At 49.3% G+C, this 26,940-nt stretch overlaps 1 protein-coding gene and 2 long non-coding RNA genes across 4 annotated transcripts in view; 2 read left to right on the top strand and 1 right to left on the bottom strand.

Moving 5' to 3' along the window:
* Positions 1–5,848, top strand: part of LOC142559600 (uncharacterized) — a 52,546-nt gene extending 46,698 nt beyond the window's left edge. For both annotated transcript variants that reach the window (XR_012823169.1, XR_012823168.1), the window contains exon 3: positions 5,692–5,848. This is a non-coding gene — a long non-coding RNA (uncharacterized LOC142559600). The remainder of the gene's footprint in view (positions 1–5,691) is intronic.
* The window catches only part of LOC142559601 (uncharacterized), a 227,424-nt gene that overhangs the window by 27,636 nt on the left and 172,848 nt on the right, over positions 1–26,940 (bottom strand). The window lies entirely within an intron of this gene.
* On the top strand, positions 837–5,243 carry LOC142559829 (beta-1,3-galactosyltransferase 5-like). The gene is made up of 2 exons (XM_075671506.1): positions 837–1,389; positions 5,088–5,243. The coding sequence occupies exons 1-2, from the start codon at positions 889–891 to the stop codon at positions 5,241–5,243; spliced, it is 657 nt and encodes a 218-aa protein (XP_075527621.1). The 5' UTR covers positions 837–888.

The raw sequence follows: 26,940 nt of genomic DNA on the forward strand, positions 1-26,940 counted from the left end.
GCAACGCGCGACACATCCATAGCGCGGGCCCATTCATGTTCTTTCCACTTTTACCTACGCGCACGACACAACATACGGTGTATATGACGTGACATCGGCTGAGAAAGCACGCGGTTACCGGCAGGGCGAGACAAGGCATTTCGGAGAACTAACAACTCAAACTCACATCCAGCCGACCTTAAACCACGTGTTATCGCTAGATGTCGCCCGCGCCGTCGCGTGAAAGCCCGTCGCCTATTCTAGACAGGCATCTTGCCTTTGTGCGTGAACAAAAAGCTGTTGCTCGTGCAGGGCTCTTGCTGAAGCGAGCCCATCAAATGTCGTAGTGTACGCGGCCAAGAATATTTAAATTATTTCTTCTGAGTCAGAAACACAATAAGGCTAGTTCAAACCACTTGCTAGCACAAGGAAGAACGAGAAGAATGACGCAGATTTTCCATCAACCGACGCTTAAGCAATAAACAAATGAAAAAAAAACGATAAAAAACAAGCAATAAGAAATACGAACGCTGCCGCCACATGTTAGCGACACCACAAGTGCAACAAAAACGGTATGTGAAACTGACTTTTCCTTTGGCGATCAAAATTCCCAACCTCACCATGAAAGGTCTCAATCTAGCTCGTACGTTTTCGATACTCTCAGCGCTCTCCGTTGGTTTTGTCACCATACACTACAAGTATGCCCGTGACCAGATTAAACGATCTCCTTCGTCGACGCATTGCGGTCCTGGAAAGAGGATGCCTACCTTCAAGTACGTAACACAGACGGCAAAATTTTGTGAACGGGCTGCTAATCAAACTTCGGTGTTTATCGGTGTCGCTTCAAGCACGGACCACTTCGAGGCTCGGGCAGCGATCCGGGATACTTGGGGCGGCACGGCCCTCAAAATGGACTTCGTTGTCGTCTTCCTGCTGGGAAAGACACTGGACCAGGAAGTACAGCGCAAGGTATTCGCAGAACAGGACCTTTACGGTGATATCGTTCAGGGAGACTTTCTCGACACCTATAGGAACCTCACCTACAAGACTGTGATGCTGATCCGCTGGGCTCGGGTAAAGTGCTCGGGCGTTCATTTCATGCTCAAGACCGACGACGACATGCTGGTCAGCGTATGGGACCTCGCCATCGTCGTCAACGGTTTGGAGGGAGTCAAACGCACAATGTGGGGCTATCTGCATCGCAATTCTACACCACATCGCAATGTATCCTCCAAGTGGTATGTATCTCGGAAAGAATACGCGCCAGATACCTATCCCCCATATCTCTCGGGGTCCGGGTACCTAATATCTGGTGACAGCATTGCCGCACTTGAGGAGCTCACACACGACGAGTGCTTCTTCCCTTTTGAAGACGTCTACCTGACCTCCATCGTTGCGCAGAGAGCTCAAGTGAGTCGCTTAGGTTTCGATGGCTTCTCCGATGAACACAAGTGGTGCCACCAGCCATGCTCGACCCCCAGGGTCGTAACGTCTCATGATTGGAGCGCAGCGGCATTGCGACAAGAATGCAGTCGCGCTGTATCCCGGTTGGACTTCGGGCTGTGCGCGGGAATAAAGAAAAGCCAGATGGTGTCGTAGACCAGAAAAAAACTGTGACCACTTGTTGTATTCATTTTGGACATAATGTAATCAGCGCTGCACTAGACAGGTAGGTAGAGTTAGCGCGGCCCCATTGCATTTCACATGTTATTGAATGCGAAGCATTTCTTGGCGATCATATGCACTTTGACAGCATCTATCTATCTATCTATCTATCTATTTATCTATCTATCTATCTATCTATCTATCTATCTATCTATCTATCTATCTATCTATCTATCTATCTATCTATCTATCTATCTATCCATCTACCTACGTCTTGGTGCTCTCACAGTATTTTACTTAATTTGCGATGCACCACAATTGACATATTAGCATATTGGCAATTAGCCGCCTACGTCTTCGTGCTCACGTGGTCGGTTCACTTACTTGGTATGCATTAAAATTTGCATAGTATGACAAGAGTGTCTGACGAACATAGATGATAGGTCATGGCATGAATATCATGATGTGCATGTCATGTATGTCATGAAACATCCGCATACGTCTTGTTATGCACCAGAACGTCTTGTTATGCACAAAAACGTTTTGTTATGCACCAAAATTGCCATAGCACACTAGACGTATATCACTTGCTCTGGCCGTGTGGTCGGACCCACGCAAACAAGAATCAAGACTCCGTCAGGCTACAAGAAGCATTACGCAGCACGGACCTGGCGGAGCAGCTCTGGGCCGTCCAGCGAGCCCACGATGCGGCCAGAAAGTTACAACTCCCGGTCCTACGTGGAAGTTGCCCGCTCTACGGGGTCTTGCTTCCCGTAGCACGCTGGACCTTTCAGTAAACTTATTCCATCCATCCATCCAGTAAAAGCGAACAAAATTGTTGTAGGATATTACTGGTTACGAACACAATGTGCTCAGAAATTGTATGTTTTCTAACATTCCTTAGTTCTTACTTTTGGCGCCGACTGTTCGTCAAAAGTAATTTGAAACGTCTCCTGTCATGTTTATCGTTTCCGGAAAAGTGCCGCTTCGCTTACAACGAGCTTCTGTTCCGGGGCCACGTCATCAGCGAATTTGGAGTCCGCCCTGACCCGCAGAAGACAGCTTCCATGTCGAAGTAGCAGCAGCCCATCAACAAGAAGGCAGTGCGTAGATTCCTTGGCATGTGTGCAATCTACAAGCCCTTGTTCCAGGCCTTTTCACGCATCGCTGAGCCGTTGATGCATCTAACTAAATGTGATGTGGAGTTCAATTGCCGCGCGACTGGCCCCTCGAAACACTATACGTGTATTCGTGGGCTTCTTTCTCGCTCGGAAAAGACACTTTTACGTAGCACGTATTGAGGAACAGAAAGCTGTATGAGGAGTTTTTCATGTCACTCTACAATTTTCACATTGACACCTTTAATCGAATTCTAATATTTAAGAAGTTGATTAATTAAGACTGATTATGTAATTTGGAGGAATGGAAAGAATAGTTTGAGTATCTCCAAACGATGGCAAACATTACCTTTGTTCCGACCAGCTACGTGGCATTTGCATATTTTTAAAGTCTGGCTAAAGTTATGTGGGACATCTTGCAGATATATATATATATATGGCAGCAGGGGCAGCAGCGACGGGCGAAATTCCCCTACGTGCAGTGGCGTAGCTAGGTCGTCTGGCACCCGGGGCCCATAGGTCTTCTATCACCCGCCCCCCCCCCCCTGATGTAGTCGAGGAAGGCGAGGGTATCTACAATTTCAGGGTCTCACAGCCGCCTTGTATACCGCGCACGTTCGCCGGGTGCCCCTCTGCTTCGCTTTCTTTCCCAAAGTCGCGAATGCAGCAAATATAAACGCTGTTTTTCCTGCGCCAAACAACACAGCGTGCTGCACTGATAACGTGTGATAAGCCCATGTGCACATCTTCTGTCAGACTGTGAGGCTTGGCAGCCAATACAAATGAGGCATCGTAGAAAATATGGCTCACGTCAGAAGTAACAAAATATATCTTTGTAGTAAAGCTTTAATTACCAATTTTAGTGGCAATATTGCATTTGCAAAATTGAAGCCCGACATTCGTATCTTGCCCAACAACAACTTCACAGAAATCGTCGTAGGTATCTATGGCACGCAGTATTTTGTCTGTGGGCAGCCCTGAATGAAAACGAAAATTTAATTGTCAGTGACGCTGATCTCCCCACCCTATTAGAAAACGCTTGCTGCCTCCCCGCTGCGCGGGCGCCAATGCTATGACAATTACGAGTTCTCTTCATTCTGATCAATAAAGCCTTGTTGTCATTTGCTGCTATACGGACAAACGTGATTATCCGAGCTGTAGCACCACGGCAAAATTGGGAACAGAATAGAGCACGCTTCGCGTCGATTCTTGGCGTGACCGTAAAAAAGAAAGAAAAGGCCGCGATGAAGCCCGTGCTAGCGAAAGCTTGCGCTATTGTTGGTCTCCACTCGCAATGGAGAGGATTAAGGGATCAACGTCACTGGTCCACTATTTCATATTTCTTTCGCTGCTGCCATATACTGGGCGCCGCCCGCAGTGCCAAAGTACTGTAGGTTGTAGCACCCAAACAGATTTTGTTTAAGAAGTTCTTGTTAAGTTAATACTATGAATTTGAGTCCTCGATTCTCAAATTGAAGTGCTTCCTCTATAAGTACTAATTACGGGATTATTAAGGATATGGTTATTACTTATCTGCCATATTTTTCGCGCTACCGAGTTGCTAGTAATCACAAAAAGACATAACTTCATAGAATTTCGATAGGAAAATATCCTTACAAAATTCACCTTTCTTTATATAAAATTCTGTGCAGCTGATACAGACACTGTACTTGTGACATGAAGTCACACAACAACAACACTTTTCTGAAACTTTCGAGGGTAAGAAGGAAACCGTGAAACATAACAGCAGGTTTAGCAGCGGCTTCTCGGAGCGAGTGGGAGACGGGAAGTAAAAGCGAGCCGGGCATCGCGGCGGGCCCGCGACTACAGCCTGTAGAGTCATAGGCCGCCAAACTCTTCGGCCGAACCGAGTCTGAAGACGATCCAGAGAATCCCATTCGCGACTATTGACGGCCCCACTTATGCAACGTCGCTCTCAACGAACGCTTCGCCGTAAACGCGAGCGCCAAGAGCGCTGGTTGAACGCCCTCTCGCTGCTGTCTTTGTTCGTCTTCGCTGCGCGTTCTGAACGGAAGAGGGACCCAAGATCCCCAACGCCTTACAGCGCCTCACTGTATGTTTTGCGACCCTTGCTCCCAGTATGAACGCACAGCACGAGCACACCCCACATGAAACGTTTCGCTAAGGCGAGTAGCTTAGCGACCATTTCGCGAATTAAATTTCTTTAGCCCGCACATTCGTGCAATTATTTCGTTGGGTGTTGATAGAGCTGCAGCCGACAATTCTGCCGCGCAACGCATCGGGTACATGAGCTCGGGCTACTGGATACCGGAGCATTCTTTGCAATTTGCGCCCAGTCAAGCCGGCGGAAAGAGGGGTGTCTTCAGGCGTATATGACGCCCCCCCTCCCCCACTGGCCCCTAGCACCCGGGGCCCAGGGCCCCACCGGCCGCCCCTGTTGCTACGCCACTGCCTACGTGCTGCCTCTCGTTTGAGCACGAACTGGGCCAGCCAGAGCGCAGCGTACACGAAGCCATCAGCTATGTCAGGTCGGCTAGCCTTCGAACACAGCGGAGATAGCCTCCAAGACGCGCGCGGTCACCGCAACTGCAGTACAAGAGCAAGATGCGCACTAAATGTACCACGCCCCCCCCCCTACCTTCCTATAGCGCCCACATCTCTCCCACTTGCACGCGTGAGAGGGCGGCCCGCACCCCGCCCCCGCCTTCCTCCCTCGAGAGCCCGAAGATACACCGCCTTATCAAGCCACCATCGTTCTCGTCTCACCCTCGCCAGCTTTTACTCGTACATACAGCACACGGCGGGTGGCGGCGATGTTATCGTACTTGGACTTTACAGCGACCGACTATGATTGTATGTCTTTGCTCCTTTCTTTATATATCTCTACTTTGTTATCGCTGTACCTCCCTCTCCCCTCTCTCCCCAGCGTAGGGTAGCAAACCAAATCTTCCCATCTGCTTAACCCCCCTGCTTTTCCCCTTTCCTCTTTCTCTCACTCTTTACACAGAACATCACGGCGACGGCGACTGTGGAGACACGCCTGGTGTGTGCATATAACTGCTGCTGAAATAAAAAACAACCTGCAGACTTGTGTGACCCTGCGGAATCACAACCCAATTTCCAGCGAAGCCGTTTCTTTCGACCAGTTGCAATAAAAATTTCAGTGCCCTGTAATTAAATCACACACCTTAATACATTGGCCCTATATGACCGGTACGTTGGAAACTTTCCAGCATGCCCATTCGGGCTTTTGATGAAGAAATTTTACAAAAGCATTAATTCGTATACCCGCATTTTACATTGCGAGAGTAATGGCCGCATTATTATCCCTGTTTTCACTAGATGTGATTACGTTGCAGTGCACAGGTCTCGCAGGGCAGCATGGAAAATTCTGCGTTCTTCATAAAATAGTTAAACCGCTCTGGATAGACTGCATGCGCAATTTATTGCTAATATCTGTAATTTGTCCACAAACCTAAAACTTTGTTTACACATTATTATAAGCACTTTCTACTTTTAACCAAATATAAGCCATGCGAATTTTGTAGTTCAGCTAGGGCACCGTAGAAACCTACTACTAACCTCACTTTATGGAAAAAAGCTAAAATGAAAATGAGAGTTCAGTAATTATTTGGAAGCCTTCCAATCTGGCAAGGACAGTTAAAGTTTCGCCACACATTGAACTGAACATCACCACCGTTTCCAGTAAACAAGCTCGGTGTAAAACAGTCATATCGGGTTATTCGAAGGCTTAGCCGATAACGGCAATATGACACTTCCGAAAACTTGCTAAAGTTTTGCGTGACATTTGAAAACACCTTTCTTAGATTTTTTTTGCAATAGCTCTACGTGATCCTCACGCATTTATCCTCGCAAATAAACTTTCCATAGTAGTGCAACTATTTTTGCTAACCTATATCTCGGTGGCTTTGTAGTAATGCAACGGATGCTTGAAAAATTTTGCGCTGCTCGTAAATGTTAAGTACAGATGCTCTGGAGTGTTTGACTACGCAATTTATTGCAGAGGATGTTTTCAAGCCAAACTATGAATTTTGTGTACAAAGTTCGGACTCATAAAGGGTCGTTCTTCGGAATCAGCTCTATTAACTATAAAATAAGCAATACCGAAAAATTTTCAAAGTAATATTTTCACTAGGGCCTGCATAATGATTTTACTAAAGCTTTAGAGTCTGAATCCCGACGAATTACCATACCAACTTTCATGGCAAGCCTCTTGAATTACTATGATTCCACTTGTTTAACAGCAGATGGTCAGTTTTCCTGAAGAATAACTAATAGGGATTTCTAACAGTGTTATATGGAGTGCCTCACGGAAGTATACTGGGCCCCCGCTTTTAAAAGCCTATCAATGATGCCTTTCACATTGACCAAACAGTAAAACTTGTTATATACGCGGATGGCAGCAGTTTAGTAATTTCCGGTCTTGATACAAATGACCTCAAATTAAAATGTAATACTATTCTTCAAAACCCTTCTTATGGTAAATGTCAAACTGTATCAATATCAATCTGAGGAAAAGGATTTATTTTCCAGAGACAAAATTTATACGCCACAGTATGTCGTCAAATATGACAATCAAATGTATCGAAATCGTCGAGGTCCACAAAATTCTTGGAGCGCTTTTCAGGTCACATCTTAGCTCGGAAGTGCAGGCAGGTAGCACGTACAGAAAACGTTCAAGTACGAGGCGCCCTTTCTCGTTGCCAACAACTCCTCCCCGTAAAACTCAAAGTACAAATTTATCCTGTTCTTTGGCGTATCGCATTACTTATTGCACATTGTTACGGGTTACGAGAACAAAAGAAAACATCGAGACTTTTCTTCCTACAAAAAAAAAAGTCAAGGCAAGTTGCAAGCAGCCGCAGCAGCAGCAGCAGCGGGAAAGTCGAAGGAAAAGGCAAACAAAGCTTCGCTTTAAGAAATTGGCAGTGGCTTAGCTCGGCTATGCCAGGATATACGCAGCGAAAGCTAAGGAATAGCATGCTTAGCCTTGGTAAACCTTGATTGCAAGTCCAGGTTAGCCTGGTTGTCTAGATATGTTGCGGCGTTTAGCCAGTCGTTCGGCGCACTGTTCGTCTGTTTCCTCGGCGACTCGTTTCCTCTTCATCTTGTTTCGATGTCGATTCCAGGCCTCATCCTGCTCATAACAATTGTCGCCGCCCAAACTGCCGCCTCAACTGTGGCTGCGGCGCACGCCAGCTCTCCTTTTCAATCCTCCGACATATTATGAGGCATGCGACGCCGCTGGCGAAGCGAGCGGAGGTGAATGCAACGACGAGGAACGCGGTGTGATGAGGAACGCAGTGTGACGTCATGTGCCTCCTCTGAGCACCGCCACGGTGAAATCGCAAGTTCGCGGCCAGTAAAGCTTTCGCTTTAAAATGCGCGCCGATCCCGGAGGCACAGCAGTTCGACGATTCTCCTGCTCCCCTCACATGAGGGGTGACGCGACACAGTGTCGTGCCCACTGACTCCGCCTTCAGCACGTGGAGGAGCACTGCATCGTAGAGTGACCGTGTTTCTACTAGTACATCGCGCTCAACTACATCTCTGCTACACCGCGCAGGCGCCGGGGAAATTCCAGTACATCGGGGGAGCGGCAAGGAATAAGACTAGCGCCGAAGCGAACTTTCAAAAACCAGAAAATAAACGTGCAAAGAGTGCCACACGTCACTATATACATACTCAAAAAAAAAAAAAACTCGGAAGGCGACTGAACCTTTAGTTGACGTCAATCGAACGAAATGTCGCTCACGCACAGCCCTCCCATTAAATTATGCGGTTCACGCACTCCATTCCCCCAACGCCAACTCACCAAGCAATACATTTCCTTTCATAAACTTCAACTAGAGGCTGGATCTCCTTCAAACATTTTCTTAATTTTACAGCGCAGTGCAGTTTCTATGCAACCAATCACCACGTCTATAATTCCTTCAAACACACATCGAGCTAGGCCGGCTGTTTCTTTTCAAGACTGCGCAACATTTGTAGAAATGGCTGGCGTCAGGTAGCACATTTCTCGTCGCTGAGCTGAATTACTCGAAAAGGAGGGTATTAGTTGAACAAAAAATAGAAACGCTTAATTGAGCATTTAACGAAAGCTTTACTAATTAGATTTTCAATTGATTGCTGTACGGCCATCTTGCAATTTACGGATTGTAGCCTATCATTTCACAAGGCGTATCTAAGGATGATACCAGTTTCGAGGTATTTAATCCCAAAGCGCGCGAGGAAATACTTTTTGTTCCGGTAATATTCCTGTGGTTCAGTGAATAAAATGGCGTTTTGCTACAGTACATTTTTATCACTTAGACAGCGCACATGTCGAAAACAGTGATATACTGAGATCACGAGGGTTGCGATGTCGGCTTGTCGGTAATGCATCTTGAAGAGGTGTGCGGTAACGCGATTAAAGGACGGGAAAAAAGAAGACACACAGGGACACACACAGCGCTGTGTGTGTCCCCTGTGTGTTTTCTTTTGTCCCGTCTTTTAATAGCGCTACCGTGCACCCCTTCAATATACTGAGTATTCTATTCAGCTAAATATGTCTTGCAAGCTAACCTGCTACAATTGCTATGTTGCAATATATGCCATAAGGCAATTTAGAAGAATTTTAGTTATAGAAATCATGCAAATTGGCGAATTATGCATTTCGATCTTAAGTAACGCCCACGTCTTGAAGCAGTCCAGATCTAGGATCACAATTTCTGAGAAAGATGTAGGGTCTAAAAAACACGTGGTGTATATTGGTAGCCGCATCTATGCGCGAGAAATAGCCGCCAGTTCGGCACCATAAATAAATAGATGATGATAAAACGTTAGACTGTTAATTTCGTTTTCTCGAAGGTACTCCCTCAGCTGGCAAAAGAAGGAACAGCAGTAAAAAGAAAAAGGCACTTCAGTGATTTTTCAGAGACCAATGTGGTATTACGATATGGCTTGGGGATTCGCTAATATAACGCATTATTTATTATTCATACAAAAAGTTGGTGTCCTCGAAAAACTTTTTCAAAACAAGAAGTGCTCTTTTTTGAAGGCCCGCAGTTGGCGATGGACCAAGTATCTTTTTTAGAGTCAATGGTCTTCTGTGTAATATCAACAAATTTGCTTGCAGCATTCTTCTTTGTGGATCGTATTTCGTGCACTCGAGGAGAAGATGATGCACATCTTCGTCTGGATGGCCCCAAGAACACTGCGGACTAGAGACACGTTTTATCCTGTACAAGAAGTGTTTCGTAAATGCAGTACCAAGACGCAGGCGGTGTGCCAATCTTCCAAATTTTCTGTTGTCTCTTAGATATTCCGGCATTGATAAGCTTATACATGTGTCTATAAAGTGTAACTCCGAGTTTTTAGTTTGCTGATCAAACCAGGTAGTTTTGCTCAAGCGACAAGAAATCGGTCTTAGGAGCAGACGGACTTCACTACGCAATAGGGGAAGATTGCTTGCCTCTGCGTTATTGTGCGCCCTATTCGCAGCTGCGTCCGCTGCAGTATTACCAGGAATATAGCAGTGCCCAGGTATCCATGAAGTGCCATTACCTGGTTTATTGCGCTTGCTTTTGTAAGTTCTTTGAGTGTCTGATACAATAGCAAAATGTTCAAAGAATGTTTCTTATTGCTCTGTAGTAATGTTACAGCGTCTTGTGAATCGCTAAGATAAACCATGTTTGAGAATGTTTTTCTGATGTTAGGAAACGCAAAGCACACAGGATTGCAAACAGTTCTGCCACGGTGGAAGATGTCTCTCGCATAATTTAAATGTTTACTCTAGCGCTAAATGTGGAATGGCGAATGCTGAAGTCGAGGAATTTCTATCACACGAACCATCTTTATAAACGTGGATGTACTGGAGATATAAGGATTAAATTTGAGAGAGTGCCAGTTGTTATGCAGCTGCTACGAACATGTCTCTCTTAGATGTAATCCCGCCGACCGATGATTCTACTTTAGGACATGTTACCATCCAGGAAGGGTAAGAAACATCCACTTTGTATAATTCCAATCTAGGAAAACGGGGCAGGTTGCGCAAACAGGCTATCACTGACTATCATCGTCGATGGTTTCTGCCAGACTTTTTCTTTATTATTTTCGTCCCATTCAGGCGCCCACAAACGGCGGACATGGATGTCCGTTGTGTGGGAATTATATCCTTTTGGCCCGATTGTTGTAACGACACGTTTACTGATACACCTTCAGAAAAGGAGTACTCCAATTTATATTACGGCGATTAATACGAGTACTTGTGACCCACTTCCAGCGACACTTCATCATCATCATCATCAGCCTGGTTATGCCCACTGCAGGGCAAAGGCCTCTCCCATACTTCTCCAACTACCCCGGTCATGTGCTAATTGTGGCCATGTTGTCCCTGCAATTTCATCCGCCCACCTAACTTTCTGCCGCCCTCTGCTACGCTTTCCTTCCCTTGGAATCCATTCCGTAACTCTTAATGACCATCCGTTATCTTCCCTCCTCATTACGTGTCCTGCCCATGTCCATTGCTTTTTCTTGATTTCAACTAAGATATCATTAACTCGCGTTTGTTCACTCACCCAATCTGCTCTTTTCTTATCCCTTAACGTAACACCTATCATTCTTCTTTCCATAGCTCGTTGTGTCGTCCTCAATTTGAGTAGAACCCTTTTCGTAAGCCTCCAGGTTTCTGCCCCGTAGGTGAGTTCTGGTAAGACACAGCTATCATACACTTTTCTCTTGAGGGATAATGGCAACCTGCTGTTCATGATCTGAGAATGCCTGCCAAACGCACCCCATCCCATTCTTATTCTTCTGATTATTTCAGTCTCATGATCCGAAATAATCAGAAGAATAAGAATGGGATGGGGTGCGACACTTCACATGCCAATTATAACCAAGGTCCAGAGCTACGCTCTGGTGGATTTACACCGTACTGTGAAACATTCCGCATATGTCGCTTGACATAAGTGGTGGTCGCATTTCTATCAACAAGTGAGTAGATACAATTGCACTCTAAGTTCGGTCACCAGCGGTAAAAGATTTGGCAGACGTAACCATACTTGACATCTAGGTAACGTGAAGCATTGCGCGAATTGTTGCAGCACGAGACGTCAACGCGCGTTAAGCATCTTTCTGTGAGACGTTTTGTCTTGATATCGGCGCCGTTGGCGATCCTCGAAATCAGCCGAGGTCAGATTATTTATGTGGGGCATTCTGGCGGAAACTGCAACAATTCTTGTCCACTCGGCGGGGATCGTTGCAGGACGATGCGCCGACGCGCCTCAAGCTGGTTTGACCTTAGCAGCACAAGACATGCTTTGTCGTTTTCCTGTTGCTTAGTATCTTAAGACGGCGAGTAAACCAGAACCCGCAAAACCGTTGCGTATTGAAAACTTTCTAATCGCTTCGAAGTTGTCTTCAGTTTTAATAGTACTGTAACTTTGTATAGGCACGTAAAGAACTAGAAACACGGTGAAAACCGAGTTTAAGTTGTAACTCTTAATTGGACAAACCTCGGCACAAGAAGGCTAGTGGCACTCAAATCGCAGCGGCAGTGGCGAGCACACTCGACGATTCTAATCTCGCGGCTGAAGTCGATCCGGTGTTTTAATGTAACAGCAATTAAGTACTAGAAAATTGCTTTGCCTTGTGTCCGCCCATCCGATTTGTCCATTCTTTTACGCTGCCGACGACCATCGTCATCACAGACGACACATGGCGATGATTTCTTAACCAGGCCACCTGGCCATTCCAAGCTTCGCCGCTGCCCCCGCGGCGTGAAGAAAATAAAAATTCTACGCAACCGCCTCTAATAGGATATAAAATCAATGCCATGAAGCACTGTTCATTTCGGAGTTGAGCGCGCTAACCATATAACTATCGGGCAACGTTTTTTCTCTTTCATCTTATTTATTAACGTGCGCAAATTCTCATGACCAAGTAATATGTTCCCTTACAAAAAAACTATCAACCCTCAGAATTACAGACCCTATGACGCGATGCTGCAATAACCACACATGCAAACTCATGACTTATATGCAAACTGTGCAAACACATATGCAAACATGATGCACATGATCCACATATGCAAACTGTGACAGTGACGTTCACTGTCACAGGCCCAAAGCACACACTCAAGGACCGCCATAAAACACGCTGTTCAGATTACCTGTGAGTTCCACAAAACGAGATGTTTTACTAGAAGGTTGGTAAAGATAAGCACCTCACCAGGGTGGGGTACCAGGCCTGGTGAAGTGCAACACTCATCCTAAAAATCTTTTAGATGGATTCACCATTAACATCCTTTAGATGGATAATCGTTCGAACAAAAAGCAATCTTGAAGAAATAGTCCGTTCAGTGTTACGGTGCGGCACACCCATTTTCCAGAAAATGTACATTACCTTAAAAAAAATCAAACAGTACTTCATCACAAGGAGCTGGCCACTGATATCGCACAATGCGGGGATTTATGCTGGAGTCCTTCTTTAGAGTTATTCGAAGGATATACCAAAACAGGATGGCGGCCTTGCACGTAATAAACAGTGTTATTACGCAAACCGTAAAGTTTCATATGGGAAGCTTATAAAGGAATGCTTTTCAATAAGGAGAAATACACATTTTGCGAATTACTTCTAGTGCCTGGTTACCTAGACAAGCGACGTTCATGAGCGGTAAAGAGAGGGCAGAAAAGTGCGGATAATAAATCACTGTATATATATAGACCACATTTTTGTAAAGCCTCCTAGTGCGAGTGTCAGCCGCAGCACCACTCTCGACACCAGGTTGCTGCCTTCTGGCGAAGACTGCGGGAGAAGGGATGAACTGGCTGAACTTGCGGTGCGTGATCGCCTGTTCTGGTGTTTTAGACATGTTCCTCACGCATCTGCTGAGCTGTTTGTTTTCTGCATCTTCTGAGAAGCAGGGGGTACAAAATTTATTCTCCCGTAAGGTACATCTATATCGGTCTGTTGGGATGCCATGATATTGGTATGCCAAGCTATTGATCATTATCATAAAACAAAGATAATTAATGATCAATAGCCTGGCAAGGGAACAAGAGTTCAGAATCGCCAGTGAGCCTCTAGTGTTTGTCAAGGAGTACGTTTACCTAGGTCAATTACTCACTGGGGACCCTGATCGTGAGAAGGAAATTTACAGAACAGAAATGGGTTGGAGCGCACTCGGCAGACATTGTCAGACCCTGACTGGAAAATTACCATTATCATTGAAAAGGAAGGTGTAAATTCAACGCCTTCTACCAGTGCTGACATATGATGCAGAAACTTACTGACATGGAAAGAAGAATGTTAGGCATAACGTTAAGAGACAGGTAAAGGGCGGTGTGCATCAGATAGCAAACGGGGATGGCCGATATTGTAATTGACATTAAGAGAAAGAAACAGAGATGGCCAGGTCATCTAATACGTATATAAACGTATATACGTATAAACGTATACAATACGTATACGTTATATAAACAGTGGCCCATTAGGGTTACAGAATCGCTGCCAAGAGAAGGAAAGCGCAGTTGAGGATGGCAGAAGACTAGGCGGAGTGGTGAAATTAAGAAATTGGCAGGCGTAAGTTGGAATCTATTGCCGCGGGACATGGGTAATTGGAGATCGGAGGAAGAGGCCTTCGTCCTGCAGTGGACATAAAATAGGCTGATGATGATGACGACGACGACGATGATGATTACGATGATGATGATGATGATGATGATGATGATGATGATGATGATGATGATGTATGCTATAAGTATGTACAGCCTTGCGCATAGAGGACACGGACGCAATAAATAACGACGGGACAAGTCCTGAGTGTTACATCCTTTATATCCGGAGGCAGGGTACAGACTGACGGGAAGCCACCGTCACGTGACACAGGGTAACACAGGTTGCTTAGCCCCAAGATTGTCCCGTTATAACACTCCTCCCCCCCTACGTCACGTAGTCCTTCATATACGCAGGACGGCGGCGTTGGCGCTGTGGTCGCTGGACTTGAAGGGATGCGCTCATTTCAATGTCCTCACCACAGGAAACAGGTTCGGCACTGGGCGTTGCAGCCTCCTCTCGTATTTCTCTTTGGCCCCAGGATGCGCTTACTTCACTGTCCTCACCACAGGAAACAGGCTCGGTACTGGGTGTTGCAGCCCCCTCTCGTATTTCTCTTTGGTCCCGTCTTCCAGGGTCCTTTGGGCTTGAAGGAATGCCGCTTCCGGAACACCCTGCCGGGAAAGCAACCAATGATTCCTCCTCCCCGCACATTCCAGAAGTGGAACTGTCCAATGCGTAGCTGGCAGAACGACTTCTGAGTTGGTCAACTTGGCGTCTCCACCAACGTCCATCCTTGGTGACGACCAAGTACGACACTGGTCCAGTGACAGAATCCACAATGCCCGGCAACCACTTGGGCCCATAGAGATAGTTGCGCACAAACACTCGATCCCCCACTTCAAACACTCGCACTGCCTGGTTACGGCGCTGCATCACCTGCTCCTGTTTCTGCTGCACACTGGACTGCAGGTCAGGATGCAGACGCTCTAACACAGTTGAAAGTTTTCTGCCCATTAGCGATTCGGCTGGGCTTTTGCCTGTTGTAGCATGAGGCAGTATATGCTGGGTCATTAAAAACCTAGCCAGACGTGTGTCGATATTGCCTCCAACCATGCGCTTGAGTACTTCCTTGGTTTCGCGCACCATCAGCTCAGCTTGACCATTTGAAGAAGGGTGATATGGGGCAACGGTCACATGTCGGATTTGATTTCGGCACATGAAGTCTCTGAATTCCTCCGAACAAAATGCAGTTCCATTATCCGAAACAACAGTCTCTGGAATGCCATGGGTAGCAAAAAGAAAACGAAGCTTCGCACAAACTGCAGCTGCCGACATGGAAGTCATTCGGCACACTTCCAACCACTTCGAGCGAGAGTCCACCACAATGAGGAAGACGTTGCCTTGGAATGGCCCAGCAAAATCGATATGTAGTCTTGTCCAAGGACGCTTGGTGAATTCCCAAGGGTGAATTTTTGCAGCTGCTGGAGCAGACCTGGATTCTTGACAACGTGCACAGTCCCTCACTTTCTGCTCAACATCTCTGTCAATTCCTGGCCACCACACGGCTCCTCTGGCGAGCCCCTTCATCTTGACAATTCCTGGATGAGCTGTGTGAAGAATGTCCATGATATATGGTCGAGCTGGCTCTGAAATGATGACACGACTGCCCCACAGCAAACAACCTTGGTACACCGACAGTTCATGCTTGCGGATCACAAATGCTGCAAACTCTTCCGGTAGCTTGCCCTCTGGCCACCCATGCTGCACCCAATTGCAGACTCTAGCCAACAGCTTGTCCCTTGACGTAAAACTTGCCACCTTCCTAGAGTTCCATGTTACTTCTGGTGCCATCTCTAGCATTCCTACTTCCCAAAGACGCTGCTCTTCTTCCTCCGCCTTACTGGCCCTCAGTGGTAAACGACTGAATGCATCAGCATTGGAAAGCTTCTCTGCTGGTCGATACTCAATTTCATAGTCATATGCTGATAACATGAGGGTCAAACGCAGCATCCGTGGTGATAGCACCTGAGGAATGGGCTTGGCATGGTGCAACAGTCCTAAGAGGGGTTTGTGGTCCGTCACAATTTTGAAATGCCTCCCATACAGAAACTGATGGTATTTCTTAACGCCAAAGCCAATGGCGAGCGCTTCTCGGTCTGTTTGGGCATACTTCCGTTCTGCCGCGCTCATAGTCCTTGATGCCTATGCAACCGGTCTCTCGCTGCCATATTCCCCCACATGACTCAACACAGCACCCAGTCCATACGGGGAAGCGTCACAGGCAAGCACTAGGGGCCTGTTGACATCATAGTGCACAAGAACATGCGATGATTGCAGCAGATATTTCGCCTGGCGAAATGCGTCTGCCTCGGCTCCCGTCCAACGCCACTCGCGACCCTTGTCCAACAGCCGGTACAGTGGCTCCAAGGTATGTGCTGCTCCTTTAAGAAACTTGTTGTAAAAGTTCAGCGCTCCCAAAAAGGCTTGAAGCTCCTTTTTGCATGTTGGCTCCGGGGCCTCGTGAATAGCACGCACCTTGTCTTCTGTCGGCTGCACACCTGCAGAGTTCACGATGAATCCCAAGTAACGCACTTCCTCAACACAAAATTGACATTTGTCAAATTTCAGTCGCAGACCGTCTTCGTGGAATCTTTTGAGCACCTCTTGCAAACGAGCATAGTGCTGTGCCTCATCCCTTCCACCGATCAAGATGTCATCCAAGAACACCAGCACACCATCAATTCCATGCAACCGTTCTTCCATGTACTTCTGAAAAATAGCCACTGCCACTGCCACGCAAAATTGAAGACGGGTTACGCGGAACAGTCCCCGATGTGTTGTAACCGTCAACAAGTCAGCTGTTTCTTCATCAACAGTCTTCTGTTGATACGCTTGTCCGAGGTCTAGCTTTGAAAACTTCGAGCAACCTGCCAGCCTGGCAAACAGCTGCTCTGGTGTTGGCAGAGGATACGTTTCCCACTGCACCACACGATTGACGGTGCTCTTGTAGTCCCCGCAGATCCTTATCGATCCATCTTTTTTGACCACTGGAACGACCGGTGTTGCCCACTTCGAGTGCCGTACAGGCTGGAAAATGCCTTGGCTCACCAACCTGTCCAGTGCTTCGTCGACCTTCGGACTTAATGCAAACGGTAATTGCCGTTGCTTCAGAAATCGCGGCGGAGCTGCCGGGTTCACCTCTATGCGTACAGGAGGCTCTTTACTTGTCCCAAGTCCAGGCTCAAAGACTGGAGAATACTTCTTGAGCAAGGCCGTTGTCCCCTTTCTGCCAGTTCTACTCGGCTTGCAAACACTGTGAACGCCACTCAGATTTATTCCCAAGGACTTGAACCTGTCCCGACCGATAAGTCCGATACTAGCACCCTTAACCACCACCAATCGCAGGCGATGTTCCTGCCCCCTAAATTCCACCGTCACGGTCAGTTCACCCAACACTCGTAGTTCCTTGTTATTGTAAGCTCGGAGGTGAAGGCTACTTGGACGCAACGCCCTTTTCGATATTCGCAGCTTCCGCATAGTCCGGTCGTTGATGACTGAACACACTGCACCCGAGTCCACCTCCATCTCTAGGGGACTTCCGTTGACGCGCACTTCCACTCTCACGGCTGGCTCCTCACCAGACAGTACGAACACGTCGTATACGTCCGACGCAGCATTCTTGTGACGGCCTCCATTGGCCCGTTTTCCGTTCGGAGAGTTCGGTGCAGCCGAAGCGCGAGCTGTAGCCTTCCTCCTGCATGCTCTTACTATGTGCCCTCGTTGTTTGCAGAAGTGGCACTGCACATTAATGAATGGGCAACTGCTCGGCGAATGCGCACCGTTGCAGCGGAAACATCCACTTGTGCTCCCAGGCGAACCAGCCTGCTTCTGGGTACCCTCCTTGGCTGTCACTGGCGCAGAGACCTTCGTAACACATGGGTCGAAACGCTTCGCGCTCACGCTGCAAACTTCAAACGATGTGGCACCGCCGCGAATTTGCTCAGTCTGTCGCTGTGCAGATTCCATGGCAATGGCTTTCTCCCGAGCTGTCGCAAACGTAAGCTCCGGCTCCGCCAGCAACCGACGCTGAAGAGCCTCGCTTCGCACCCCGCACACCAGTCGGTCCCGCAACATGTCGTCGAGCGACGCACCGAAATCACAATGTTCCGAGAGACGTCGCAGTTCTGCGATGTAGTCGGCGATTGACTCACCGGGCTGCTGCTGACGCGTGCCAAACTTGAAACGCTGTACTGTCACCGACAGTCGCGGCGAGAAGTGGTTTGAGAGACGCCTGACGATCTCATCGTACGCCACCGCCGACGGCGCGTCCGGAGAACAAAGGGAACGAATGATGGCATACGTTGCTGGGCCGCAAACGATGCAGAGCGTTGCTCGCTTCTTCTCGTTACCGTCGATGTCGTTTGCTTGAAAGAAAAATTCGAGGTGCTCCAAATACAAGGGCCAAGACGGCGCCTCCGTCGGAACGAATTCCCCAATCGTGACCAGTGCAGCTGCCATTTTCGGCTAGCCCTACCCCTAATCAGGCCTAACTTTCGATCCTCGTCGCCAATTATGTTACATCCTTTATTGCCGGAGGCAGGGTACAGACTGACGGGAAGCCACTGTCACGTGACACAGGGTAACACAGGATTGCTTAGCCCCAAGATTGTCCCGCAATAACACTGAGGCACTGACCTTCGTTGTCTACACCAACATCCAGCAAGATAGGACGCGGCTCATGCAACAGCGGAGGGGTATGAGCGTTGCTGAATGAACGTGTTCCACGTCAGCTCTCTGAATTTTCACTAATTGCGCCGATTATTCAAATCGGATCTTCATGAAAGTACATCGATCGGATGTATGAACCTACGTGGACCACCGGGATACCCAATTCCGAGGTAGGCGTCCATTTCTTCGGTAATTAGAGCCGATCTTGTAACCCACGATGAGCGCCCACCGGCCTCGGCTTCGGCCGAGAGAAGCGGTAGGCCTACTCTCAGGCCGCATCGAGCCGCAGCCAATTACCGACCAATCGCTAATTTGGCAAGCGGACAGTGACCCAATATGTCGACCGCTATGAGAATTGAGGTCGATGGCGAAGAAATTTCGCCGGATCAATTCACGAGAGCCGAGGGGTGGAAAACCGCCGGCGAGAAGTTGAAGCAAAGGAGCCACGCAAGCCAAGATGGCGCCGAAGCCGCAGTTGACGTCAGCAACAGACGTGGCGATGACATCTATGGCACCACCGACACGAGCCTTCTTCACAGGATGAAGCGAGTAAACAAGGGCAAGCTGCTCAAGGGCGCGAGAATGCCGGACCTCCCGCGCGAAGACATGAAGATCGTAATGCGGCCACGCGGCGGGCTTCAATGAGCGATGTGGCCCGGGTCGAAATCAGCCGAGCCATTACTGGGGCGGCCCAAGTCGATGCAATTGCAGCAAGAGAAGATATTATTTGTCCAAACCATCAACAGAACATAATCGTCGTGAGTACTTCGAAGAGGGTGCACGCCGACAAGTACGCCATGGTGAAACGCTTCGACATTCGAGGAACGGCCCACGAGGTGAGCACTTATGAATCGGCACCTCACGGAACAGTTAAAGGAGTGAAACGAGGCATCGCGCTAGAGGACACCGCCCAAGAAATTCAAGACCTAGTGGTGCACAAGCACAACCCGACGGCGTTGCAGGCGAAACGGATTGGCAAGACCAGATCCGTGGTGATCGCCTTCGAGGGACCCAAGGTTCCCAATTACGTGCGTTACGGGAACGTGCTCGTTGAATGTTCACTGCACCGCAAGCAGATCGACGTCTGCTACCAGTGCGACCGCGTCCGACACCGAATGGACGTGTGCCCCAATCCCCAAAATCGCATCTGCCGGGGGTGCGGCATCGCCAACCCGGACAAAGAGCACGTGCGCGTGCCCAAGTGCGGCCTGTGCGGCGGCATCTCACCGCCGACCGCGCCTGTAAGGCAAAGTTCAAGACGCCGTACGTGGTGCGGCGCAGGCGCTGGGAGCGGCGCCGGGCCATCGACGACAGTAGCCAAGAAGATAGAGGTCCTGCAGGCCGTGCCCAACGCAGCACCCCTTCGCGGAGCCGTTCGAGAACGCCGGCCCGCAAGGGCAGCCACCAAAGCCGCCAACGATCGAGATCCCGTTCCCGGGATGGCCCGAACAGGGCCGACCAGGCGCCATCGGCTGGCTCCAAGGATGGCTGCCGCTGGGAGACGATGGGGAATAAAGGAGGCAGTCGTAGCTCGAGCGGAAGACGCGGGGGATCGCGTTCGAGGTCCCGGACCAGATCAAGAACCCGGGTCGAGTCCAACCAACGAGGAATACTCGCCGAGAAAAAGGTGGGCTGGACCAACAGGTCTTCCGTCGCTCTAGGGAACGACAGAGAGTTCCCACCCCTCAACCCTACCCCACCTCCCCCCTCTAGCCAAAACGCCGCAACACGCCAAGAGTGCGGCGAATGTACAGAACTTAAAGACTAATCGAAAGGCAAAACGCCCAGATTCAGGAACAGAATGTGCAGATAAGAGCACTCATGAGTAAAATAGATGCGCTAGCTAGCGGTAGCTCAGCTACTAAAATAACCAAAACGAGCACGGCGCGCGAGGACGCCAACGAGAAACGCAAGGTGCCGCGGAGGGACCCCCTCTCGCCCCGCCAAGAGCGGAGAGGAGAGGCGCTGCCCATGCAACAAGCATTGTATGTTCAAGAAGCGATGGACGCTGAAACCACAGCTGACTGCAAGACGGCAGCAGCGGCACCGCAGACGTCACATCAACAACAGCAACCACCGCAAGAGGACAAACTGGCAGCGATACTCGCAGCCATCAGTCAAATTAACGAGAATCTCGACAATATGAATGCCAGGTTAGAGGTCTTCGAGGGTCAAATAAAGATCCTGTCAGTCAAGCACGAACGACTGGCGGCGAAGACAGCGACGATAACCCTGAAGAACAAGTTCGCAGCGCTAAGGAAAGAACGCGCCAATAAAATCAAGGAATCGATCGCGTACAGGCGCGGTCGCATCATAACGTCAAAGGAAGATGGCGCAGACGCCGAACAGTAAAAAGCAAATCCGCGGGGAGGAAACAACGATCATTTACCAATGGAATTGCAGGGACATCCGCACCAAGGAAGCCGAGTTACAACTTCACATAGATGGGCTCCACCAGAAACCGGACATGATCGCGTTACAAGAGACACACGGCACACCCAGACTCCCGGGTTACGTGACCTACACGGATCCGACGGAAGGCGGGACGGCGTTACTGGTGCGTACCAACATAGCAGCCACCCAGCACCTCACGGCGCAAAAGGGCTGCGAACACACGCTGGTCGAGGTTCACACAAGGACTATTGGCAGTGCCGGAAACCTGTTTGTGATGAGCGCATACTGCAGGCCGTCACAAAGGCAGTACGACTTTGAAACAACAGTGAGCCAGGCGAAGAGGTTGGCAGGGAACAGGCCGCTCCTGGTCCTAGGCGACTTCAACGCCCCTCACACTACATGCGGTTACAAATACCAATCTAAACGAGGCAAGGCTCTAGCAAAGGCAATGGAGGACCAAGAAATGGCGCTCCTTAATGAACCGGGCTTCGTCACCCGAAAGAGAAACAGCGTCAACAGGGACACCACCCCGGACCTGTCGTGGATGGCGGGCTCCCTAGAAGTGGCCTGGCGGAACGAAGACGTAGACCTGGGCTCCGACCACAGCATCATAAGTGTAACGGTCAAGGGACCGAGGTACCGGGCAGCCCTCGGCAAAGCCCGGATCACCGACTGGGACCGAATGCGCAGGCACACGGACGAAGAAAACGAGACCTCCGGAGAAAACGCGGAGGAGGGCAGACATCAAACGTAGGCACAATGGGCGCGAGAACAAAAGATCGCGCTCGACAGATTTACTCAAGAAGTTGTGACAACGATGCAGACGCCCTTCGTCGACGCCAAACTAGCACACATGTGGGAGGCGCGGCACTCGCTCACGCGAAGATGGAAGCGTCAACGACGAAACAAGAAGCTCGTCAAACGCATCGCGCTTCTCAACAAACAGATCGCTGAATACGCAACCAAGCTGTGCCGAGAGAACTGGATGGGTACGTGCGACGGGCTGCAGGGAAAGCTGTCGGCGCGCAAGACCTGGTGCCTGCTCAGACACCTGATCGGCCCGTTGAGCAGCAAGACCGCAACCAACCGCAACCTCACCAAAGTTCTGAACGCTTACGATGGCAACGCCCAAAGACTCATTGAAGACCTCAAGGCGATCTACCTCAAGACGGAGAGAGGGCAATTTCCGATACCGGAGGAGTACGGAGGACCGGAAAATCCGGCATTGGATGAACCGTTCACCATCACGGAGTTATTAACGGCCATAGACGAGAGTAATAAGACGAGCGCACCCGGAACGGACGCCATTACATACAAGCTGCTCAATAACATGAGTGATGCGGCGGCACGCGGGCTCCTGGGTCACATCAACAGAACCTGGGAAAGCTCGAAGTTGCCCGCAGAATGGAAAGAGGCCGAGGTAGGGTTCATACCTAAACCCGGCAAACATCTGACGATCGAGAACATGCGCCCTATCTCGCTCACGTACTGTGTGGGTAAGGTCATGGAACGCATGGTTCTCAGAAGACTTCAAGCACACCAGGACGAGACAAATCAGATGCCGGCGACCATGTATGGATTCCGCCAGCACCTGAGCACCCAAGACGTCCTGTTCCAATTACATGAACTAGTGATTAAAAGAGCAACGAGGCACGCGCCCCGGGGTATGCTGGCTTTGGACCTCAAAGGGGCCTTCGACAACGTCTCCCACGCCAGCGTGCTCGAGAACCTGCGCAAGACAGGGTGTGGCCGCAAGACCTACGGCTATATTAAAGATTTCCTAACCAATAGAACAGCAACTATCCGGATAGGAAATGAACGGTCAGAGCCTGTGGAGCTCGGAGACAGGGGTACCCCACAGGGGTCTGTCCTGTTGCTTCTGCTTTTCAACCTAGCACTCCCGCCCCTGCCCGAACTACTCAATAAGATCGAGGGCGTGGACCACACGTTCTATGCCGACGATATAACGGTGTGGACGAACCGCGCGGGGTCCGATGCCTGGGCGGAGGAAGCCCTGCAGAGAGCCGCAACGACCGTCCACGAGTATGCCAGGACCTGCGGCCTGAGCTGCGCTCCACAGAAATCGGAGCTGCTCATGGTGTAGCCCGGAAGACCAAAGAAAAAGCCGCCGCCGAACATAACCATCACCATCGACGGCACAGAGATCAAACCAACGCAGCAGATCCGGACACTGGGCCTGCTGTTGCGCAGCGACGGCAAGGCGCACACAGCCGTCAACAAAATCAAGACCACATCCGAGCAAGTCCTGAGCATGATCCGGAGAGTCACCAACCGGAACAGAGGAATCAAAGAAGACGCACTGCGCCTGGTGCAGGCATTCGTCGTGTCACGCGTAACGTACTCCGCCCCGTACCTCCAGCTTACGAAGGTGAACCGCGAGACGCTGAACACGACGATAAGGAAAGCAGTAAAACTCGCCATGGGCATCCCAGTCTACTCGTCAACGCAGAAGCTGCTGGAAATGGGTGCCCACAACACGGTGGAAGAGCTGGTGGAAGCACACCTATCCCACCAGAGAGTAAGGCTGAGCCTGACAGAGCACGGTCGGGCCGTCCTACGCAAGATAGGATGGCAAATTGAACAGCTACCGACAACGGAGCCGCTCCCCACAACGTGGAGAGACATTATTAAAACCAAGCCCCTCCCCCGGAACATGCAGCCGGGGAAGAACAACGAGAGACGCTCTGCGCGGGCCAAGGCACTGGCTCGACAGCTGGAAGAGGACCCCGAGGTCCTCTACGGGGACGCCTCGCTTCCCAAGCACGGAACCAGAGCAACGGCGGCCGTCACCACCATTGATTAACTGGTCACAGGCGCGTCGATACGGACGACGAATACAGCCGAAGCAGAAGAAGCGGCCGTGGCCCTCGCACTCGCACAACCGGGAGTGAGGACCGTGGTCACAGACTCCCAGACCGCCTACGCAAGCTACCGCAAGGGGAACATCTCTCCCACGGCACTAGCGATCCTCACCAAATGCAAATCACCGGGACGGGTCGTTGAGCTCGTGTGGGTCCCGGCTCACTCGCAAGTGGAAGGCAACGCACTCGCCGACCACTATCCACTATGAAACTCTCCAAAGTAATATTAATGAAGCTCTGCGCGATTGACACAAGTGAAGCGTAATGAATTCTCTTGAAATTAACATTGCTAAAGCAAAAGCTATTATCTTCACACCTCGACAATTACCTGGAGCACCCAATTTTAATCTTAGGCAATTCACGTATAGAATTGCTGACTCACTCTAATGTCATTTGGTGTATTTTTCTTTCAAAAGCACCTTTCTTGGGATATCCACGTTAACCATGTTGCTACGCAGAGAGCAACAGTAGTAGGAAGTCTGATGAAATTCAAGTTCCACTTACCGGCAGCTGTCAAACATATTTATAACATATTTATTTTAGACGTCAGTCTGACGCTGTGTCTTACTCCCAGAAATAGACTGCAAGTGCATTCTCACCTTACGCCCACGATCTCCACCAAATATTTATACAGCTACAGCGGCGAGAGGAACAAAACTATATCATGCACGTCACGACTGCTTGATTAAAATTCGCTAGTGTAGCTTCCAAGCAAAAGAGAACTTCAAAGCAAGATGGAGGTTTGAGGTGTTAAGAGTGCTCGGACAATGAACGTCGCCAGTACCACCGTTTCGACAAAGGGACCTGCATCAGAGAGCTAACGGGGATAGCCGATATTGTAATTGACATTAAGAGAAGGAAATAGAGATGGTCAGGTAATGTAATGCGTAGGTTGCCGCAGAACAGGAGTAATTGGAGATCGCAGGGAGGGGCCTTCGTCCTGCAGTGACATAAAAGATGATGATCATGATGATGATGATCATGATGATCATGATGATGGTGGTGGTGGTGGTGGTGATGATGTATGCTATAAGTATGCACAGACTTGCGAATAAAGGAGGCGGACACAATTCAGGCGGCACTGACCCTCGTTGTCCACACAAACAACCAGCGAGAAAGGACGCGACTCATGCAACAGCCCTGCGACGCGCACGGAGACACGTGAGAATCTCGTGTTCGTTCAGTGTGCATACGCCGCACGAGTTTTGTGCGGCGCCTGAAAGAACGCCATTCGATGTTGGCTTCGCATGGAAAAGCGAATTTGTGCCCGCAACGTGTCACTCATGCGGGAATTCGCTTTGCTGCTGTAAACTACGCGGTAACGCGCGTTCTGCCTTCCTACGCTGCGGGCTTGGGATAGTATTGCCGTTTACGGCCGTTCGGCGTTTTTATTCCGAGTCTACTTGGCTCATTTTTCGGAAGGAAAGCTCTCGGTGGTCACGGCGTTTTCGTGCATGTTGGGTGCTCAAAGCCATCGAGTGCCCGTGTCGGCTTCCTAGCTTCTGTTAGTGTTATTCTGTTAATGTTAATTTACTGCTAATTCTGTTACTGTTATTATTATGATACGGCAAGTGTAACGAGACTTGACTAACAAGGCAAGACGTAACTTAACCGTTTTCGTGTCCTGTGTCTTTCGTGCACGTGAAATAGCGACACTTGAGGTCGAGTCGTAACCGTGAGGAGAGCAAGCCGCATGTGACTAGCGTGCGCAGAAACCGGGCTGCGCACGCGTCAATGCCTCACGATATTGTTTTAAAGCGCGGCTGGCACACCCCTGCGACGAGCGGCGGCGGCGTAACCAAGCGAACGAGCACGAAAGCGAAAGATGAAAGAGAGAACGCGGAGCGGCATATGAAAGACGCGAGCCGCGAAAGGAGGAGTCCAATGAGTACATGAAGGCGCTTCAGTGACTTGCGCGACCAACCCCACCGCTCTCAAGAAAACGTCGTTTCATGCTCGGAAGCACAAAAGTAACTGGAACGCCAGTGCAAATTTCTCCGCAAAGATTGGGGATTAATATCTCGAAACTGGCGTCATCCTGAGGATTCGTTCCAAGTGGATCCGCCTTGTGAACTCCGCGGCTGGTATTTGTAAACTACAATATGGGTCAGAAAGTTATTAGTTTAAAACGGAATTAGTGAATTTTTTGTTACTTAGTCGATTATAATAATATAATAATATTTGGGATTTTACATGCCAAAACCACTTTCTGATTATGAGGCACGCCGTAGTGGAGGACTCCGGAAATTTAGACCACCTGGGGTTCTTTAACGTGCACCTAAATCTAAGCACACGGGTGTTTTCGCATTTCGCCCCCATCGAAATGCGGCCGCCGTGGCCGGGATTCGATCCCGCGACCTCGTGCTCAGCAGCCCAACACCATAGCCACTGAGCAACCACGGCGGGTTACTTAGTCGATTATGCATTTCAATTTTTGTGCCAATAATGTCCACCTCTTCGAGTAGACCAGCTCACGATCTAGAATTGTGCTATCTGGCACGGGCAACCTTTAAACATTTTCTTCAGTGTCCGCTGAAACACACAGAATTTTGAGCAACTGAGTATAACGATATATAACAGCCACGCACGAAACATTCATAGCGCGCGCCCATTCATGTAATCTCCACTTCTACTTACGTGCACGACACAACATACGGTGCATCTGACGCCGACATTGGCTGCGAAAGCACGCG

Source organism: Dermacentor variabilis, chromosome 10 (genome assembly GCF_050947875.1).
Source record: "Dermacentor variabilis isolate Ectoservices chromosome 10, ASM5094787v1, whole genome shotgun sequence".
In the NCBI taxonomy this organism is placed as follows: Eukaryota; Metazoa; Arthropoda; class Arachnida; order Ixodida; family Ixodidae; genus Dermacentor; species Dermacentor variabilis.

Bases quoted from the DNA above. Each gene is read 5' to 3' on its own strand.
- LOC142559829 (XM_075671506.1), top strand. From the start codon at position 889: ATGGACTTCGTTGTCGTCTTCCTGCTGGGAAAGACACTGGACCAGGAA. The intron at 1,390-5,087 runs GTGAGTCGCTTA...ACTGGCCCCTAG, and splicing joins TCGTTGCGCAGAGAGCTCAA to CACCCGGGGCCCAGGGCCCC.